The 14,139-nt window shown below is 53.4% G+C and overlaps 2 protein-coding genes across 3 annotated transcripts in view; one reads left to right on the top strand and one right to left on the bottom strand.

Annotated features, from left to right (window-relative positions):
- Positions 1-14,139, bottom strand: part of ZNF646 (zinc finger protein 646) — a 28,090-nt gene that overhangs the window by 5,580 nt on the left and 8,371 nt on the right. Inside the window, 1 exon segment of the mRNA XM_070461220.1 lies at positions 2-1,766. Within this exon segment, the coding sequence (XP_070317321.1) occupies positions 2-1,684 (1,683 nt within the window). The 5' untranslated portion in view covers positions 1,685-1,766.
- ZNF668 (zinc finger protein 668) lies at positions 3,536-13,150 on the top strand. Of its 2 annotated transcripts, none has more exons than XM_020893773.2 (3): positions 3,536-4,229; positions 10,342-11,010; positions 11,458-13,150. In XM_020893773.2, exons 2-3 carry the CDS (start codon positions 10,364-10,366, stop codon positions 12,668-12,670), a joined length of 1,860 nt encoding a protein of 619 aa, XP_020749432.2. In that variant the 5' UTR covers positions 3,536-4,229; positions 10,342-10,363; the 3' UTR covers positions 12,671-13,150. The 2 variants fall into 2 exon arrangements, with proteins under 2 accessions (XP_020749432.2, XP_070317322.1); XM_070461221.1 differs by lacking the exon at positions 3,536-4,229 and adding an exon at positions 5,132-10,225.

Below are 14,139 nucleotides of genomic sequence, written 5' to 3'. Positions count from 1 at the left end.
GGGCCCCCTCTTCATGTTTGCACCCAGGCCCTTGATGGGAAAGTAGAGTTGTCTCTGGCCCCACTGGGTCAGGTGGGACCTCCACCTTGAGGTGGCTGGGGGGACCCTCGGCCCCTGGGCCTGTGCTGCGGCGGGCAGCCTTGCAGTGTACCCGCACGTGGTTGCGCAGGGCCATGAGGTTGGGGTACTTGCGGGGACAGAGAGAGCACTGATACTCTCCTGTCCGATGGCTGTGGCGGTGGTTCACCAGGCTCCCCCGGTGCCGGTAAGCCCGACCACACTCATTGCACTTATAGGGGCGGTGGTCTAAGGTGGTGGTGGGGGCCTCTGTTTCTTTGTGGGTGGACTCAGCCAGAGGCAGGGGAGCTGGCAGCACTGATGGCTGCCCATCCTCTCCAGCTCCTTGCCGGGGCCTGTGATGAGCCCGCACATGGTTTTTGAGGGCAGCTGCATTGAACAGCTGCTTCGAACAGATGGAGCAGGGGTAGACACCTGTCTGGTGGCTCTTGCGATGGTTGATGAGGCTCCCAGCATGGCGGTAGGTACGGCCACAGTCTCCACAGCGGAAAGGCCGGTACTCCTCCAGGCCGATGTCTTCCAGCTCCCCAGACGTGCTCAGCTCCCCTGAGCCATTCAGCATCTGTGTCCCAGGGAGCATGTCCTGGCTGCTCTCATCTGTGTGCCCATTGGTGGTAGGCATCCCTTTCTCTTCCCACGGCTGCTCCTGACTTTCACCCTCATGGGACTGCTGGTGTTCCAGCAGCTCTCGGGGGAGCCGGAAGGCACGGGGGCAGTGGGGACACTGGTAAGGCCGATACTGGGCATGGAGTCTGGAGTGATTCTTCAAAGCCATGAGATTAGAGAACTCCTTGAAGCAGATGGCACAAGGGTAGACGCCCAGGGTGTGGCTCTGGCGGTGGTTGGTGAGGCTGCCAGCATGCTTGTACGTCTTGCCACACTGACTGCACTTGTACCGCCGCTCCTCCTCAGCAGGAGCGGACTGGGTGGGCTCCTGGCCCCCGGTAAAATTCACTACTGATTCAGCCAGATATTGTTCCAAATTGCTAAGGAGACTGCTGGCTGGGGTGGGGAGTGGAGTGTCTCTGGCAGAGTTGGTGGTGGGACCCCAGCCCTCTACACCCTCCTCAGGATCAGGCTGACTTTCCAAGCCTTCTCTTTGTCTGGTGGGTGGATCTTCCCATGTGCCCAGAGCTGCCCTAGGGTCTGGCCCAGACTCACAGCCAGATGTCTCTTCAATATGTTTTTTCTGGTTTTCCCAGCCTTCCCCAGGGTCAAGCCTCTGGGCCCAGGAGTCAGTGGACACTGTCTCCCCCTGGAGACGTGGAGTGGCTTCCTTGGGGCGGGGAGGCCTGCGCCTCCGACGGCCTTCAGGAGCATGAGTTCTCATGTGGCTCTTGAGCGCCATGGGGTTGGTGAAGTCCTTGCCGCAGGTAGTACAGGGGAAAAGGCCAGTCTCGTGGGTCCGGCGGTGATTGACCAGGCTCCCTGGGTGACGATAGCCCCGGCCACACTGCTGACAGCGGTAGGGCCGAGGGATGCTGTCGGCCTCGCTGCCCTGGCTAGAAGATGGATGGAGCAGTTCTCGGTGCCGTAACAGTTCTGGGAGGCTAGGAAAGTGGCGCTGACAGTCAGAGCAGCTGAGTGAGGTGGGCGTGTCCTCCATGGGGCAGTGTGGCAGAAACCTGGAGGTTCAGGAAGAGCAGGCAAATGGCAGCAGCATCTTCCTCTGATGGAGGGTCCAAGGCCTAGGAAAAGGGGGCAGTGGTCAGAAGGAAGGCCTGAATTAACTTTGCCTCTTGATTTTATTTATGAGCAACAAGTTCACCAGAGGTCACAGTTACCCCCAAGTAGCAACGCCCAGGGACCTGCTCTCTAATAGATCTATTCTGGAAATACCATTTAAAATTTCTCTAAATACCGGCTCCCCAAATATGGAAGCTCTCCTAGGCCTAACTAATGTCTAGAAGTATATATAAGGAAACTAACATCTAAAGGATTGCATCCCATCTCTAATCACAAATGTATTATCCTGTCTTTAGACCAAGTCCCAAAAACCTTACTGTCCCTAACCTTCTGCTCTCTATAATTTTGAAACAAACAACCTATCTTACGTGACATCTTAACAGGAAACTTGTACCTCTCCTAGGACCTTCAATAAGGTAAGTCCAATCCTCCATCTTTCACTCCTCAGCTAAACAGAGTAGCTTAGAGGCACTGAAAGGGGCTTCCCCGGTGGCTCAGACAGTAAAGAATCTGCCTGCAATGCAGGAGACCCAGGTTCAATTCCTAGGTCAGGAAGATCCCTGGAGAAGGGAATGGCAACCCACTCCAGTATTCCTGCCTGAAGAATCCCATGCAGAGAAGCATGGTTGGCTACAGTCCGTGGAGTCACAAAGTCGGACAAAACTGAGCAACTCTCATAGAGATGCACTGAAAAAGGAGCCTTTCTCCAATAGACAGCCTAGGACCTGAGAGGTGAGGTTAGAGGCCTCCTACAGGGAAAAGGGCTGACTTGTTCCCCCTTCTGCCCTATTCCTTTCAGGGTCACAAAATCTCCTTTCTGAAAGACTCTCTTGAGTTCCCCGGATTCCAAACCATCTTCCATCTTGGAAATTCCATCTCCTTTCTGGTACTTCGCCCCTTACCTTTTTCTTTCCCATTATTCATCACTTTTCTCTCTCCATCTCTTCTCGTTTTTCCTTCTACCTTCTCTCCTAATATTGATGACAACAGCCACCCGTGCTACCTAAACATTACCATGTGCTAGGCCCTTTGCTAAATAAAGAAAATTCATTGTGTCACCTAGTTCTCACAACTCACTGCAATGCCTCTATTATTCCAGTTGACACACGAGGAAGCCCACTCAATCTTCCTTCCAAAGCCTTTACTCCACAGCAGGCCCCCAAGCCTCCTACATCACCTTGGCCTTCTGACTCGGACTCTTAACCCCCTGGGGGCCCCAATACAATTCCTATCTCCGACTTTAAACCTCCTTGCTGAACCTGCTCCCAGAATTCTCACTTCTCACAAAGCCCCTTCGCTCAAGAGTCTCCTCTCCGAATCAACTACCAAAGAGGTCCTCTCGCCTCATTCATCTCCTCAACCAGTTTTCTCTTAGGACCCCTACCTCACACCGGTGGCCCCTTCTCGTTCCCGCCGCGGGTGCGTCCGTTGGGGACCGCGAACGGGAGTGCGCCTGCGCAATGGGACCCTCACCCTAACTGCAGCCGCGCGCCCCAAAGGATGGCTGTGCGGGGGCTCTCGCGCTCCCACACACGCACACTCTGCAAAGGCTCAAGGAAGTGGAAGAGGAGGGAAAGAGGGAAAGGAGAGGGGGAAAAGGAAGTAGGTAGAGGAAAAAGGGCGCAGCTGGCACAAACCAGCCGTCTATCGCCCAGCTCCGCGGACACTTCCTATTGTTACTAGGAAACAGGAAGTGTCCTAGCCTCAAAATCTTCCCCGCGAAACTTCCGCCTTAAAAATGCTTCTGTCCCGCCTCCAAGCAGCGGTTATACACAGACACATTTCCGGTGCTAGGAGAGAAGCAACTAACGCACGACTCCGACCCCGCCCACGTAGGTCAAAGAGCTCGTTGTTCTGCACTAACCTTAGCCACACTTCCGGGAAGATCCGCTAAAATCGTTCCGGTGCAAATTGACTGAGCACAGAAGAGGGGGGGGGAAAGCGTTCTGCAGCCCTGGCCTGAGTACTTGGGCGACACTTATTGTGGGGTTCCCTGAAAAACTTCTCAAGCCAGATGGAGGGAGCGTCACTTACTGCTTTCTATTAAGGCAAATGTTGTGGAATATAGGCAGATTTAGGTACTACAAGTCTTGGACATGGCCTTTCTGTCCTCCCACCTTCTAGTTCACGGTGATCTAGCTCCACGCTAGCAACAGTCGGTGCACCCCGTAAACCTATTCCCGTGTCCCTTGTCATTAGCACCCAGAGAGACCCCTTGCAAGGTGTTTCTCCGCCACCTTCTCTTGGGGCTGCTCCGGTGAACTTTGTCTTCCTCCCTTGCCCGGAAAGCTCTCTTCCACTTCCGCTCGCCGGCCCCGCCTCCTGCCCCTCCCCTTCTTCCCTCCCCCCCCCCAACCCCCACCCCCCGCTGGGTCCTAGCGCCTGCCCCTCCCTGGCAGAGTCCCGAGCTCTGTCGGTGAGAGGAGCTGCAGCTGACGCCACGAAGCCAGCCCAACTCTCTTCAGGTAGGAAACGCCGGCGGGAAGATGCAGAGATCCTCGGGCAGCCCCAATGCAGACGCAATCCGGGCAGGCCTCAGTTTCCCTCTGGGTGCCTAGGGCGGATGGGGTTGGCCTGGCGCGAGCGGTGCGGGCGGGGCGGGAGGAGTGCGGCCCCGGGAGGGCGCGGGCGGGCTCCAGGCCCAGCGGGTCCTAGAACCCGCCGGCTGTCCCGGCGGGCCGGCAGCGGCAGACGCCTGGGCTTAGGCGGCACGGCTGCCCGCGTAGTGCCGTGCGGACCCGAGGGTCCTAGAGCCCGCCATGTTGCGGGCTTTTGTCCCCGGCGCGCTGCCCGCCTAGCATGGTCCCTGGCGCCGGCGGCCCCCCCGCCCCGGTCGAGGTCCTGGCCGCCCCTCCCGCGGTCCTAGAGAACGCCATCTTGCAGGCCTTTGTCCAAGGTCTGGCCTTCGGTCCATTCATTTGTTCATTCTGTCCTTCTTCGTTCACCTTTTTGCTGTGTTCTCCGAGGCCACGTTTTCCCAGGGCATTTCCTGAGAAGAGCCAGCCCAGGGCCCTGCCATGTGGGGTTGTCTGTCTGGCACAAGCGCCGACACGTAGACAGTTGCAGGGAGCAAGAAGCACAGCGTTTCTGCAGCTCTTGGCTCTTAACGCCCTTAAAACTCCCACATGCCTTAGAGACCCCATTTTACTGATGAGGAAACTGAGGCCCAGAGCGCCATGGCGCTCTTACCTCTACTGCCTGTTAAGTCTTCCTGAGGACATTGGGGGAGCAGGTAGTTGAAGAATGCAAAAAGAGTTTTCCCACTGGAGAAAGCAGAAGGAACTGCAATATGGAGATGGATTTAGGTGGGGAAATTTGAGAATTGTAGCTGGAGCTGAGGTCGTTGTTGGGCGGGGGGCAGGGGGGAGGGCCATACTGCCGCCAGAGGCGAGGCCGGAAAAGTGAGTTGGGATTACGTAGTGGACTGACCAGATTGGATGCCTGGGAGACGATTAGCTCTCATCTCTGCGTGGTTCACAGTTCCCCATCTGCCATCTCACCGGATCCCTCATGGCCTGTGAGGCCTTTTCGTGCCTGCTTGTTTAGACGTGGAGAGACTGAGGTCTGAGAACATTAAAAAAGTGGCTCTTCACTGTCCCTGCCCGCAGGGTTCTAGCTTAAACTCGGAATTAAATATCTCGATCCCTGGCGATAAGAGTCTTCAGGCAGCAGGAAGTCATCCCCCTCCTAAATCCAGTAGTAAACAAAGATAAGGCTCCCACACAAGAGCAGTGAATCCACTGGGATATTTGGACCTTGTGAACTTGGAAAGGCAAAGAAATTCAGTACAAACTCCTGTTATGGGGGAGGTGGAAGCTAGAGACCTGGGTTCAGATACTGTCTCAGAGGTTCATCTGTTCAGTTTATTTTGGGGCACCAAGCATGGTTCTATTTGTAGAGGGTACAAAATAAAGGTACCTAGCTCTGTGCCAGCCTAAACGCTTGCACTGGAGACAGAGAATTAACAACTGAAACATAAGATATGTAAGTGCTAGCAAAGCAATAATCAGGGGACAGAGAGCTGAAGTTTGGGAGGCAGACCATCTGGCTTTGAGTATGGGTTGTGACCATGACTTCTTACTTCCCTTCTGTGTGCCTCAGTATCCTTGTCTGTAAAATGGGGGAAATGGGGAAAACACTACTTAAGGTAGTCTGTTCAGTCTATAATAAGTCTGTTATATAACAGACTCTACCAAGTCTGACTGTAACCAAAACCAACAAATGATAGCAAACTGGGGGCACAATGGAAGTTTATTTCTCATGGTTCTGGAGGTTTAGGTGTCCAAGATCAAGGTGCTGGCTGATTCAGATCCTGGTGAGACCTCCCTTCTAGGATTATATATGTGACCACCTTCTAAGTTCTCACATGACCCTTTCTTCCATGCCTGCACATATTCATTCATAACAAACTTCTAGGAAGTTGTGAAGCTTAGCTTGAGTAGTACACATAAAATGCTTAGAATGATACCTGGCCCTTGGTATATTTGCAAGAAATGTTATCCACATGAACAACATGAAGGAGATTAAAGAGGAGGGGAACAAAGAGTGATTAGCAGGGATGCAGATAGCACTAAGAAAGGTGGTCAGGGGCTTCCCTGGTGGTCTAGTGGCTAAGACTGTCCTCCCAATGCAGGGGACCCAGGTTCAATCCCTGGTAGGGGAACTAGATTCCACGTGCCATAGCTAAGAGTTCGAATGCCACAACTAAAGATCCTGCATGCCACATACAACACCTGGTGCAGCCAAGTAAACTTAAAAAAAAAATTTTTTTAAGTGTCAGGAAAACCCTTTTTAAGGAGGTGACAGGGAGCTGAGACCCAAATGGAATCAAAGAGATAGCTACACAAAGATCCTTGGGGAATAGTGTTTCTAGCAGTGGACACAGTTAGTGTGAAATCCCTGAGATTGGAAGGAATTTAGGTCTTTGAGGGTGGAAAAGGGGGAACCTGTGTGGGTGGAGCCTAGGGAGCCAAGGAGAGGGGAGTGGGAGATGGGATAGGCAGGAGTTAGGTAGTTCATGGCCTTGCTGGCCATGGTCTTTGTCTTGGGAGCCCTGGAAGTTCTCATGGTTTGGCTAATAAATCTTAAGTAAATGAAGAACAGTAGAGAATGAGCCCAGCCCAGTTCAGTTCAGTTGCTCAGTCGTGTCTGACTCTTTGCGACCCCATGGACTGCAGCCCACTAGGCCTCCCTGTCCATCACCAACTCCCGGAGTTTACTCAGACTCATGTCCGTTAAGTTGGTGATGCCATCCTACCATCTCATCCTCTGTTGTCCCCTTCTCCTCCTGACTTCGATCTTTCCCAGCATCAGGGTCTTTTCAAATGAGTCAGCTCTTCGCATCAGGTGCGAAGAACAGTAGAGAAAGAGCCCAGCCCAGGGACTTGCAGATTTGGGTTTGAGTCTGGGCTCCTTGACTAGCTATGTGTCCTTGGGTAAGTTTTTTCGCTTATGGAGGCCTTAATGTCCACATCTGAAGAAAAAAAAAAATGTTAAAAATGCCTCTCTCCTGGAAGCTTCTGAAGATCCATGGATGTGTCTTTGGTTCTTAAATGTTAAATGTTGGTTGGGATGACCCAGAAAACATGTTGAGAATAGGTTTATGACTCCTACCCCATGCTCCCTGGATGATGATCCTCATGCCAGGAGCTCAGAGTCTTCACTGTAAGGAGTGGTGGGTGGAAGAGTCCTCTGTGAACAGGGAAGTGAGGAGCTGATAGTGGGGTTTCAGACAGAGCCTAGGCTACCTGGCCCTCCACTGCTGCTGGAGCTGATATCTTCTGGGACCAGCCTGGTGCTCCCCTCCTGTTTTCCCTGGGAAGTGCTTTAGGACAGGTTTACCCTTCCAGCTACCTGCTTTCTGGCTCAGAGGGGGAGGTTGAGGCTCAAAGCTCAGAACCCCTGGGTCCAGCCCTCTGAGAGGGAGACAGAAACATAATGGGGACTGGCTCTGGTCTCCAGGCAATTCTACAGGGATGTGAAAAGACCAAGGTGTAACCTGAGCTCAAGAGTTCTCGTCCCCATGGGGCTAGCCCAAGCAGCAAAGTCTGGGAGGGCCCAACAACCCAAGGCAGATTAAACACCTGGATTTCAAGTCTGCTGCATGAGTTATTAGCTATGTGATCATAGGTTAATCACTAACCTTCTTGGAACCTCAGTTTTGTTTTTAATAAATTTTATTTATTTATTATTTTTGGCTGTGCTGGGTCTTTGTGGCTGTGCACTGGCTTTCCCCAGTTGTGGCAACTGGGGCTACTCTCTAGTTGCAGTGCCTGGGCTTCTCATTGAGGTGGCTTCTCTTGTTGCGGGCACAAGCTCAATAGCTGTGGCACATAGGCTTAGTTGATCTGAGCATGTGGAATCTTCCCAGGCTGGGGATCGAACCCATGTCCCCTGCATTGGCAGGTGGATTCTTAACCACTGGACCACAGGGAAGTCTAGAACCTCAGTTTATTCGTCTGTAAAATGAGAATAAATAATCCTGATCTCAGAAAGCTATGAGAGAATAAGGTAGCACATGCAGCAAAGTATCTGGCTCTGATAAGATTCAGTAATTGAGGGCAGTAATTATTATCTCATTCAGCCCTTCCCAACCCTGTGAAGTAAGTCCTGTTACTACCTCCCTTTTTTCAGATGAGAAAAATTGAGGTCCTGGAGCAGGAAGTACATTTCTCCGGGTCAATGTACAGCTAGGAAGTGAGCAAGCTAAGAGTCAAAGCCAGGCAGTTCGACTTCAGAGACTGCACTTAACCACAAAGCTACCTTGTTTCTCTGGGCCTCAATGCCTTATCTGAGAAAGAAGGTTAATGATAGAACTTATCTCCTGGTGCCCATGTGAAGGTCAAGTGAGTTAATGCATGTAAAGAGCTTAGGATATTGTCTGTTATTTAGCAGGCACTCTGTACATATGAGCTCTTATTTTTATTAAGGAGACTGTCAGACTGGCCAGAGATGATCTGGAAGGGAGGTTGTGAGAGCCTCATCCAGGGATAAGCAGATCCCCTGGAAACTGTAGGTGGAATTCAGCCCTGGGGAAGGTGGGGCCTCAAGCCCTTAACTCACCTTCCAGTCCTAGGATTTAGTCGGAAAAGTACCAAAACCAAGCTGGGGGTGGAACAGAGCTGTGTAGGATGGGGGTCAAAAACCAAAGGGAGATGCGGGATGAGCTTCCTTTGGGAAGTAAGGCTCCAAAAGGAAGGATTGGTGAGATCCGTAACAGCCAGGAAGGATCTGGGAACTTGTGTGATGTGATGGAAGCCATGGGAAGTTCCTGAGTAGGGGACCGAGCATTACATGGCACCTTAGGGAGAAGACTCCAGCTGCCTGTGCACACTAGACTGTGTATGTGGGGGACAGGAACCGAGGCAGGGCCACTAGGCAGAAGGATGCTGATTCTAAAGATGCACCCCTTGCCACTCACCCTCAGAGACTCCTGCGTCCTTCCTGGGTGATAAATTAAAGCCACCAAATCCCTGCGGTATACGGATGAGGAAACAGGCCCAGAAAGGAGAATCCTGACCTCTCATCTCCCAGTCCACCTTCTGGGCACACGTGGCTCCCCTCCCCTCTCCATAGTATTGTCCTCGCCCCCCATCCCTGGCTGCCCCCAGCAGCTGCTGCAAGCACTCCTTAAGTGGATCTGCTATAATCCTCTTCCCTTCATCCCCCAGGGAGGATGAGCTGGTGTTAAGACTAATGTAGCCATTAATCCTATTTCCTCCCAGCCATGATCCCCAGGAGCAGCTGGGTGGAGGGTGTCTGGACTCTGAATGGAAAAAGAAGGGGTCGTGGCTACAGCCGGGTGTCCCAGGAGGCCAGGCCAGAGCAGATACATTGAGTAGGAGACAGAGGCTTCTAAGTTCTGCTAGCAGTGGCTCAAGCCGCTTGGAGAGTGACTGAACTCCCCATTACCAGAGTTATGGGAGCAAGAACCAAAGGGCCATTCCAGAACAGAGGGTGGACCAGGATTCCTATCTGGGGTGGAGTATCTTACAGCTGTGCGAGGCCAGAATTCTGTGCGAACAGTTGCTGCCTCTGACAGCTAACCAACCAGAAAGGAAAGACAAGATACACATGCTGGGGACCTACCCTTCCAGACAGATGATGCCAATCACCACATTTAGCCCGCTGGCTCTGCCCTCCTCTGGACCCATGTCTCTTTCCTGAGCACTTAGAGACCTTCAGGCCAGACTCACACCTGGGTAGCCTCCGTGCCTGCAGCCTGGCACAGGTCTTGGACGCTGAGGTTAAGAACATGAAGATGGTGAGATGGACCGAGCCTGGGCCTTCTGGGAATGCCACAGGACTTAGAGAAGCCCAAAGGCTGGGGAGAGAAGTGCCAGTGAACATTTGGATGACCCCAGCCTCCCCTGTCGGCTCCTCTGAGGTCACCTAGTCCAGCTCCTTTCATCAGTGAATGGACCAGAGGGGCAACAGGAGCACAGACAGGACATGCACCCAGGTGGGACATGCAGATAAGTTAAGAGTTCCTTCTGAGGCCTCCGAGGGCTTTGGTAAGGAGAGAGTCCTTGGAGAAATCAGAAAGGGGTGTGGCTCCTAACTTTGATTCTCTTGCAGAGAAGATCCGCCCATCGAGGCCATGGAGGTAGAGTCTCCGGAGGACCGGTCCCCAGCCCCCGGCTACAAGCGCTCTGGCCGCCGCTACAAGTGCCTGTCCTGTACCAAGACATTTCCAAATGCACCCCGGGCAGCACGCCATGCTGCCACGCATGGGCCTGCAGACTGCACTGAGGAGATGGCCGAGGCGAAGCTGAAGCCAGAGACAGACCCCAAAGCGGAAGATGCCAGCGGGGACAAGGTGTCAGGTGCAGCAGCCAAGCCTCGGCCCTATGCTTGCCCGCTGTGCCCCAAGGCCTACAAAACAGCACCAGAGCTGCGCAGCCATGGGCGCAGCCACACGGGCGAGAAGCCCTTCCCTTGCCCCGAGTGTGGCCGCCGCTTCATGCAACCCGTGTGTCTGCGCGTGCACCTGGCCTCACACGCTGGCGAGCTGCCCTTCCGCTGCACGCACTGCCCCAAGGCCTACGGCGCGCTCTCCAAGCTAAAGATCCACCAGCGTGGTCACACCGGCGAGAGGCCCTACACCTGCGCCGACTGTGGCAAGAGCTTCGCCGACCCCTCGGTGTTCCGCAAGCACCGGCGCACTCACGCAGGCTTGCGACCCTACAGCTGCGAGCGCTGTGGCAAGGCCTATGCAGAGCTCAAGGACCTTCGCAACCATGAACGGTGAGGGAGGTGGACTAGGTGGGGGCCTCTGAAGGGGTTGGGAAGAGTGCACCAATAGGGTAAAGGCGTTGAGTCCCAGAGAGCGGAAAGAACCAATGGGAAGGTGAGTGGGATCTAGCGGAAGGATCTATGGGAGCTGGAGGGTCTTCTGGTACATGATTGGCCTGGGTTCCTAGCGCACAGGGAAGGGGACGGGGCTTGAATTTGGGCTGCTCCTAGGGTCTTTGGTCCAGTGCAAGAGGTGCGAGTCGGGCCCGGGTCTGGGGCGTGCAGTGATGGATCTGGAATCTACACCTGTCCTGAAGGCTTTTTACTCTGGGGTACAGTGCTGTGGCCGGTAGACCAAGGCCCCAGAGAGGTTAGGGGGTCCTAACTTACAGTGCAGACAGGCAGCGGGGATCAGGCAATGGGCTACCACCTTCACACCGGGTCTCCGTACTCCCACAGGTCCCACACCGGCGAGCGCCCCTTCCTCTGCTCAGAGTGCGGGAAGAGCTTCTCCCGCTCTTCCTCGCTGACTTGCCACCAGCGCATCCACGCCGCGCAGAAGCCCTACCGCTGTCCAGCCTGTGGCAAGGGCTTTACGCAGCTCAGTTCCTACCAGAGCCACGAGCGCACGCACTCGGGCGAGAAGCCCTTCTTGTGCCCGCGCTGTGGCCGCATGTTCTCCGACCCCTCAAGCTTCCGGCGCCACCAGCGGGCACACGAGGGCGTGAAGCCCTACCGCTGCGAGAAGTGCGGCAAGGACTTTCGGCAGCCGGCCGACCTGGCCATGCATCGGCGGGTGCACACGGGCGACCGGCCGTTCAAGTGCCTGCAGTGTGACAAGACATTCGTGGCGTCCTGGGACCTCAAGCGGCACGCGCTGGTGCACTCGGGCCAGCGGCCATTCCGCTGCGAGGAGTGCGGGCGAGCCTTCGCCGAGCGAGCCAGCCTTACTAAGCACAGCCGGGTGCACTCGGGTGAGCGCCCCTTCCACTGCAATGCCTGCGGAAAGTCCTTCGTGGTCTCATCCAGCCTGAGGAAGCACGAACGGACCCATCGAAGCAGCGAGGCCACAGGGGCTCCCCCGCAACAGGAGCTGGTGGTGGGGCTGGCACTGCCGGTCAACATGGCTGGTGAGGGCTCCGCCGCCCCGGCATCAGGGGCAGCGCTCGGAGACCCTCCAGCTGGGCTGCTGGGGCTGCCCCCGGAATCGGGTGGTGTGATGGCTACCCAGTGGCAAGTGGTGGGCATGACGGTGGAGCACGTGGAGTGCCAAGATGCAGGGGTTGGGGAGGCTCCTGGTCCCTTAGGGGCGGCAGGTGAGGTGGGGGGTGAGGAGGTGGATGAGAAACCACCCCAGTTTGTGTGCCGGGAGTGCAAGGAGACGTTCTCCACGCTGACATTGCTGCGACGGCATGAGCGCTCCCACCCAGAGCTCCGGCCCTTCCCCTGCACCCAGTGCGGCAAGAGCTTCTCAGACCGGGCTGGGCTGCGCAAGCATAGCCGCACCCACAGCTCCGTGCGCCCCTACACCTGCCCCCACTGCCCCAAGGCCTTCTTGAGTGCCAGCGACCTGCGCAAGCACGAACGCACCCACCCTGTGCCCATTGGCACCCCCACGCCCCTCGAGCCCCTCGTGGCTTTGCTAGGAATGCCTGAAGAGGGACCAGCCTGAGGTCCAGGTCCCCGCTGCCACACTCCTGGGAACCCTGCCCCTATGAGGTGCTTCCCAAACCCCCCCTTTGCCCCAGCTCACTCTTAGACTTCAGATCCATCTCTGTGCGCAGGCAGCTAGCTCATCTTCCTGACAAAGCTGGGGACAGTGGTGGCTGGTAGCAGTTGGTGGGAGACCTGGCTCCCTCCAAGCACCACTCATTAAAGCATTCACTTGACACTGGGTTGTCTTCTGTGTCCTGGTTGGGGGTAAGTAACAGAGGAGTTTGGGCACCTGATAAGGTTTAGTGGAGATCCCTGGACTGACAAGTTAGAAACTAGAAGGGTCTTTGGATGCATTGTTTTCTCTAAATATGTTTTCAGAATATCTTGTGACGAAGGGTTCCATGGTCAAGTAAGTACCGGGAATTCCTGTACCTTCTTGGGAATTCTTGGTGATCAGAGTATATTAAAGTCATTGATAAATCCTGCAATGAACAAATCTGTTTAGCTTTCTTTAGCCCATACTTATTTAACCTTTTACTGAGCGTTCTACTTCTGTCTTTTTACAGATTATAAACCAAGGCCAAAGTTATTATATTTCCTGTAAATTACAATAACAGACTAGAAAATATACTTGGAGTCCCATTTTCAATAACAACAAAACCCATAAACTACAAAGGAATAAAGCTCACACAAAAACATACTAATCCTACATGAAGAAAATGGTATCTCTCCTGAAGGATATAAGACCTAACTGAATGAAGACATAACCATGTACCTGAATGGAAAGATACTATTAAAAGCTGTTGATTCTCAGTTTAATCTTTAAGTTCATTGCCATTCAAAAGGATATTTTTAACAGAACTTGAAAATCCTAAATTCCTGTGCAATATATATTTTTAAAAACAGTGGAGGTGATGTATTTGACACTAAAGTAATTTTTCAAAGACCAAAAATGGAAAAACAAAAATGAGGCCCTACAGTGTAAATTGGTACAACCTCTTGGAAAGACAGTGTGATGTTTATCAAAAGTTAAAAGCTTTGTGATGTATGTGATCATTATGCTGTACACCTTAAACACAGTGCCGTATGTCATATCTCAGTAAAACTGGAAGAGGAAAAAAGAAGCAAGCAAACACAGTTTTTAAAAGTAAAAGGACTTCCCTGTCGGTCCAGTGGTTAAGACCCCTCACTTCCAATGCAGAGGGCATGGGTTTGATCCCTGACTGGAGAACTAAGATCCCACAAGCCATGCAGCACAGCAAAAAAAAAAAAAAAAGCATACACTTTTCCACTCAGCAAATACACCTCAAAGAATTTACACCACAAGTTTCTTTTTCCAATTCTGTGACAAAACTGAAAATGAAGCCTTGTTCAGTGCAGCAAAATGTGTGATGACTGGGAACACCCTCTGTGTCCATTACAAAGGACTAAAAGCCACTGTAAAATATGCAACAGTTTCCAAAAAAATTAGGCTTATCAATCTAT

Source organism: Odocoileus virginianus, chromosome 33, assembly GCF_023699985.2.
Source record: "Odocoileus virginianus isolate 20LAN1187 ecotype Illinois chromosome 33, Ovbor_1.2, whole genome shotgun sequence".
Classification (NCBI taxonomy): domain Eukaryota; kingdom Metazoa; phylum Chordata; class Mammalia; order Artiodactyla; family Cervidae; genus Odocoileus; species Odocoileus virginianus.
The sequence above is the reverse complement of the archived record's forward strand: the minus strand, read 5'-3'. Positions and strand labels throughout refer to the sequence as shown.

Excerpts from the sequence above, each read along its gene's own strand:
- ZNF668 (XM_020893773.2), top strand. The coding sequence starts at position 10,364 with ATGGAGGTAGAGTCTCCGGAGGACCGGTCCCCAGCCCCCGGCTACAAG. Across the intron at positions 11,011-11,457 it reads GACCTTCGCAACCATGAACG|GTCCCACACCGGCGAGCGCC; the intron begins GTGAGGGAGGTG and ends GTACTCCCACAG.